At 47.5% G+C, this 6,518-nt stretch overlaps 1 protein-coding gene across 6 annotated transcripts in view; it reads right to left on the bottom strand.

The window, feature by feature from the left end:
• PRELID3A (PRELI domain containing 3A) overlaps nucleotides 1-6,289 on the bottom strand; it is a 155,325-nt gene extending 149,036 nt beyond the window's left edge. For all 6 annotated transcript variants that reach the window (XM_073888026.1, XM_025865180.2, XM_073888023.1 and 3 more), the window contains exon 1: nucleotides 6,167-6,289. In XM_073888026.1, the coding sequence (XP_073744127.1) occupies nucleotides 6,167-6,198 (32 nt within the window). In that variant the 5' untranslated portion in view covers nucleotides 6,199-6,289. The remainder of the gene's footprint in view (nucleotides 1-6,166) is intronic.
• Between the last annotated feature and the right edge of the window lie 229 nt (nucleotides 6,290-6,518).

A 6,518-nucleotide genomic window follows, 5' to 3' on the forward strand; every position in this document is an offset into this window, starting at 1 on the left:
GACCATTAATTTACTTTAAAACCTCATAAAACCAGCACCCCCCCCCACCCTCTGTTGTACCATGTACATACCCTCTATGTTCCATGGCCTCTAAATTGTCAGGGCTGATCTAAAATCTCTTTTAAACAAAAAATGCTTTTTCAAACCATGGAATCATGTCACTGAGTTGTTACATCCACCAGCTTTAACATAAAGCGATGAAGACGCAGAGATGTGGTTACACCTGATCACTCTGGAGGACCCAGAGAGCTGAGCTTTCTTCCCTGAGGAAGAACTGTCAGGGACGTGGTTGATCCAAGATCTATGGAAGGAGGGAGAATCTGGACATACGTGAAAGCAATAAGGGACTAAGTTACATGGGGGCCTTCTCAATGAAATACTCTACGAGCATTGCAGGCTAAGGTCCTAAGAGTTGTTCCCATAAAAATCACTACTTTAAGAAGAATAGGCTTTGCCTCCTGAAATTACTTAAAACTAGCAAAGAGTTGAAATATTTGTATGAAGAACATCATACACAATAATCCTTCTTTTCTAGAGAAACCTTGCATCTTTCTAGCTGATGATTTAAACTAAATACAAGCCACTTAAAATACTCACATAATAAATAACTCTACTGATTATAGCAGGAGGACCAATACAAGTTAATATGGACATCAGCAGATGCAGGAAATAACATCTTTTAAAATAACAAGGGTTAAGTAGAGCACGCTTCCTGGTTAAAGGAAATAGCCTGACATTCATTCGATTGACAAAAATGGCAAAGTCTGGCAATATCAAGTGTTGGGAGAAAGGGGGAGACTGAGCTGTGGGTGGTAAACTGGTCCAAGCCCTGAGAGATGCTGAGAAGGCCGGTGCCCTGGTTTCAGGGCTTGTGTGTCAGGCAGGCCAGGAATCGGCTGAAGTTCATCCTGGGAGGCGCAGTCCTGGCTGTGTCTGTGACCCACAATGACCATGGTGGAGTGTGACTCTGTCCCCAGGGGGTGGCTGCCTCGGAGCACAGTGCCGCTGCAGAAGCGCCGGGCATCACCCCTGTGGTACCTGGCCCGGCAGCCCAGGAGGTGGTGGGATTCAGTCTACCTGGCACACGGGAGTGGAAAGGAGTAACAGAGCATCTCTCTATGCACAGCCAGGGTGTCAGAAAGATGAAGTGGGATGGAATTATAGGACGCCTGGGATTTGCCTAAAATAACCCAGGGGGAAGGAGCAGTGGGTAGGGACGCGTGAAACCAGCTGGGCTGTGAGAGTGGCTGTCAACGTAGGAGATGGCAGTGGGCACTCACTATTCTCAGCTCTCCATTTTTGCATACTTTTAAAATTTCCATAATAACAAGGTTTTTAAAAAATATATGAGGCAGCCACAAGCAAGGCAACGCGCTCCTGCACCCACCCAAAGCAACTCCAGGCCCAGTTGGGCGGTTCTCAGAGTGTGGTCCACACCTGGGGGCTCCCAGGCCCTCTCCAGAGGTCTGCCAGGCCAAAACTGCCTCAGTGCTACTGAGACATGATTTGCCTTTTGCACCATATTGACCTTTACCCCAAGCTGCAAAATCAACAGAGGGTAAAGCTGCTGGCCTCTCCTCACGAATGAAGGCCCTGACCCCAAATCGCACTTGGGGTCAGGGCTCACTGCTGTTCACTCAGGAAAATAATGCCAGTGTCTCTTAAAAATATCCGTTATGAAATAGTAAGATTATTAATTTCGTATTAGACCCCTAAGTACCACTGTACTGATGTTCTGAGCAAGAGAGCAGGGCGTACAGGAAGCAGACCAACTGCACTCGGAGGTCCATCGTGGCCAGGGGAGCACCGGGCAGCTGGTGGGCGGTGGGCCCAGCTAGCTGCTACTCTCCAGCCCAGTCCCCCACTTCTATGCGAAACAGATGGACGGACTTTGGTTATTCAGACTTAGGTATGTGGCAGACATTTTCTCAAAAATGAATACAGCAAGCCTATCACTTCAAGAACAACTGATTATTATTTGCTGCCAAAGAGAAAATTTGAGCTCTTGAATGCAGACTGGAATTTTAGAAAACTTGTATCCTCTGCTGGGAGCCTGATGACTGCCCCATACTGCATACCTGATGAACCCATATGTTCCAAGTGATTGGTGCGAGATGTCACTCACGTATAAGGCAGGCCAATTTCTCTGGTCATTATGGTTTCAGATCTTCCGTTGAAATGAACTTCAGAAACCACCGGTCTTGTTGTAGTAGGAAATTACTTAAAGTAGCCACACTCACTTTAAAAGACTATTAAAATACCAAATGGGTTTTATTCATAGAGTGAGGCTGGGTTTTATTCGTATATTTGAACCAAAAAACAGACTGCAAAACATTGGTGAAGTAGACAGGAGGATCAAGCTATCTTCTGTTATACCAGAAATTAGCAAAAAAAAAAAAAATCAAACAGCGCCACTCTTCCTAATTTTTGTGCTTTTGGAAAATACAGGTTTGTTTTTATTAATGAAGTGGGTTTATCATTATTAATTTGAATGAATGAATAAATATTTTTAAATTTATCCATTTAATTTCTAACATAGTAGACAGTGGTAGATATAACCCAAATAAAAACTGTCTGGGGCACCCAATATTTTCTAAGAGTGTAAAGAGGTCCTGAGGCTGAAGAGTTTGAGAATCGCTGGCCTAAGCGGTCCCTTGATTAAAGGGACTGGAAATGTATACGGGAGTGATCACTGCAGTATGAGACGGAATAAAGGGGGAAATGTTATGTACCTTCAATAAGAGAAAGGATAAATTGTGACATATTCATACAATGGAATATCATGCAGCTATGAGACACACAAACACACATCTCAAAAACACACTGTTGTGAAGAAAGGGAAATGGACAAAAGATCTGTACCAAGTGATGCCACTGATTTCCATTTTAAGACAACAAATGACATTATGCATTGTTTATGGATAAACACACACACACACACACACACACACATATAAACGTAGTCAAACCGACCTTCAGAAGGATGAACCCACCAAGTTCATAATCTTGTCGGCCTGTGGGGAGAAAGGGAACAGCACTGGGAGGCACTTCAACTCTTGTCTGTAATGTTCAATTTCTCTTGTTTAAAAGAAACAGTGGGGAGGTGCTTTTCCCTGCTCCTGGCTAGAAAGCAAGCCTGATGGAGGGCACATCCCCTCCAAAGCTCCTGACTTCTCTGAGATGGTTATCACCTTCTGGATATCTTTCCTGGTAGCTGCTGGAATCCAAGGAGTGTATGATCTTGATGCTGCCAGCCAATCTTGTGTTGGCTATTAGGAAAGATTCTGTTCTAGGCCTACCTGAAACCCTGGTCAATGCTGTGAGGATGAAATTTATAGTCCTGTTAATGTTTAGTGTTCCTTTCTATATTTTTATTATTCAGCCTGTATTTTTCATTACTATTTAAGCTCTATTGAACCCTGTCTCGGTAGCGCACGTTGATCCCGATGGCTTTCCCCAAGGGAAAAGCCCCATTTCCATAGCTGTGTTCATTCTGCTCTCTGCTATGCCCCACTCCAGGTCTGGGGTTTCTTTCTTTTTTTTTAAGATTTATTTATTTTAGAGAAAGAGAGAGAATGAGAGGGAGAGGGAGGGAGACTCCCAAGCAGACTCCGAACGAGCACAGAGCCAGATGTGGGACTCGATCTCATGACCCTGAGATCATGACCCAAGTTGAAACCAAGAGCTGAGAGCTTAGCCAACTGCACCACTCACGCACCCCTGGGCCCTGGGGTTTCTTCAGGACACAGGAGGAAAACTTGATAAATGTCAAAGTTTTTGTGCCTGATTATTTCTTGCCTTTCAAGAGTAAATTTATGAACCTCCAATCAAATGTTCACCTGCCAGCACAACAAATATATAAAAAGTAAACAAGTATAGAAAGAAAAAGAAAGGTTTATAATCCCCAAAGGTTTATAATCCCAAAAACAAAACAAAACAGTGAATTTAAGGGACTAAGCAAAGGGAAACTCCTTATTAAGCCTAGCTAGAAAGCCAGGCTTCCACTTTGGTACTGTCCTACAGATGGCCTGTCATCAAAGAGTATCACGTCACTCACCACCTGTCTGCCACAGGGGCCTACTTACTATCATCCTCAGCCACTTGCATTCCACATTTGCCAATTTCAAGTTCAAAAATCAACGGCAGAGGATCAGCACCTAGTCCACAGTAGCTTGGGGGCTCCCTGGAATTCTTTTTTTTTTTTTTAATTTTTTTATTGTTATGTTAATCACCATATATTACATCATTAGTTTTTGATGCAGTGTTCCATGATTCATTGTTTGTTCATAACACCCAGTGCACCATGCAAAACGTGCCCTCCTCAATACCCATCACCAGGCTAACCCATCCCCCCACCCCCCTACCCTCTAGAACCCTCAGTTTTTCAGAGTCCATCATCTCTCATGGTTGGAATTCTTTTGATGGATAGCTGCCCTCATTCTGGAAGGGGACCTGGTTTCCTTGAGATTCCTCTGCCCCACACTGAGCACCTACTATGTGCCAGGCACTTGCAGAGTATCAGGGACACAAAATGAATGAGGTAAGGAACGAAGGACTCATACAGACTACCATACCAATGAACCTCAAAAAAATGTGCCAAGTAAAAGAAGCCAGACACAAATGACCACATATTGTTATGATGACATTTATGTCAAATGTCTGGAAAAGGCAAATCTACAGAAACAGCAGATTAGTGGTTGCCTGGGGCTGGGAATGAGAGTGGCGGGTGCCTGTGAATGGGAATGAGGGTGTCTCTGTAGCATGACGGAAAAGTTCTAAAACCAAACTGTGGTGATGGTTGTACAACTCTGTAAATTGACTAAGAATCATTGAATCTTACACATTAAGCAGGTGAATTTTATCAATAGTGACTTTCCATAAGCTGACCATTCACTTCTGCTCGTCAACCAACATTCCATGAACTTCTAGGGCAGTCCTTCTCAGGTGTTCAGTGAGAACACGGAGTCCCACTGCCTGGGCACACAGTTTGCAATGACTTAACTTCTCCCCTCTGCATTCTGATGGTGCCAGTTATGTCCCAAATTGAGAAAAGAATCTCTGGAGTCATTCTCACTGGGGTTTTTACTGGATCTCTCAAGGAACCCCAGTTGAGAAAGGCTGCAGACCATACAAAGATCCACACTAAACTGGATCCCCTAAAGTCTAAAGATTTCATTAAAAATAATTTCAGAGGTTTTAAATCACTTGATAAATTTTTATTATAATAATTTTACATAAAAAGGCCAAAGGATGACAATTCCATTTCACGCAGTATTTTTTTTTTCCAAAAACGACATGCTTCTCTAAGTGGGGGTCAAGGAATCTTTAAAATCTTTGTTCCTTTAAAAAATCTTAAAGGATAATTTCACACAGTCACATATCAAGCGACTTAGGAGAAGATACCATTTAAGTCACGAGGGTACTCTTAAACAGTTCCCAGTTTTCCATGCTGGCTTGGAGGCTTTCCATGCCCACAAGTGCATTCAGGGCGAAAGACCCCCATAAGCCTTCTCCACATTTGGCTTCCTCCCGAGCTCACAGCTTAGTGTCTGTGTTCAACTGCACTGCACAATCTCAGGGAAGGACCGGGCCCGCTCTCCAGGCCTCCGTTCTCCCTAGGATGCCGCGCGCCCTGCCCCAAAGAGCGCATTGTGCAGGCGAGATTGGGCCTGCTCCCGGGTGGGCTGAAGTGTGGGCACGGTCACTTTGCCGGGTCCCCTCCCCGCCGCGTCCACCCGGGCCTCCATGCACACCAGGGCGCCCAGCAGCCGAGGGCACTCGCCGGCCCACGCCGTCTTGCCCCATTGGGCTGGCTGAGATCGGTCCCAGCAGCTCGGCCCTCCGCCAGCACCCCGGGGAAAGGCCGCCCCCCCCCGCCCCCTAGCTTCGACAATCCCACCACCCGCCTCCGTCCGTCAGGCGGCCCTTCCATCAAACAGACTGCACCACTCCGCCGGCTCTCTCCCTAACGACGCCCTAGAAGGGACAGAGCCCGCCCCCTCCTTTTAGGATGCCCGGGCCGCCGTCTGGGAGCGGCCAGCGCGGGGCTGGGCGGGCTCGGCGAGGGCCCGGTCTGGGGTCCAGCCTTTCCTCGGCCGCCCCCCGCGGCTCGGGGGCAGGAGCAGGTGCCGGTCCGGACCCCACCGTGGCCCGCAGCCCGACCTCACCCAAACACGTGCTCGGAGCTCCAGATCTTCATTGCCGCCGGCAGCCGGCCGCAGGGCGCGGGCTCCCGGCTCGGACTCCGCGCGCCCGATCCTGCGCGCCCGGCTCCTCCCTCCAGGCGCGTGGGGGCGGGGGCGGGGCCGGGCGCTCTCCGGCCCCGCCCGCTTGCCTGTTACTTGGCCACGAGGGTTATGGCGGCTAAAAATAGGGATGCGGGACTCAGCTGGAGCCGCGGATGGGGGAATCTGCGCTGCCGCAGGGAGATGCGCGGACAGCACCAGCTGCAAATGCAGGGATGGGAGGCGAGGGACTAATGCTCATCGTTCAGGTTGTCCAAATTCTCCCAAAGCGCTC

Source organism: Callorhinus ursinus, unplaced genomic scaffold, assembly GCF_003265705.2.
Source record: "Callorhinus ursinus isolate GAN/ISIS: 27379988/994484 unplaced genomic scaffold, GSC_fseal_2.0 scaffold86, whole genome shotgun sequence".
NCBI lineage: Eukaryota > Metazoa > Chordata > Mammalia > Carnivora > Otariidae > Callorhinus > Callorhinus ursinus.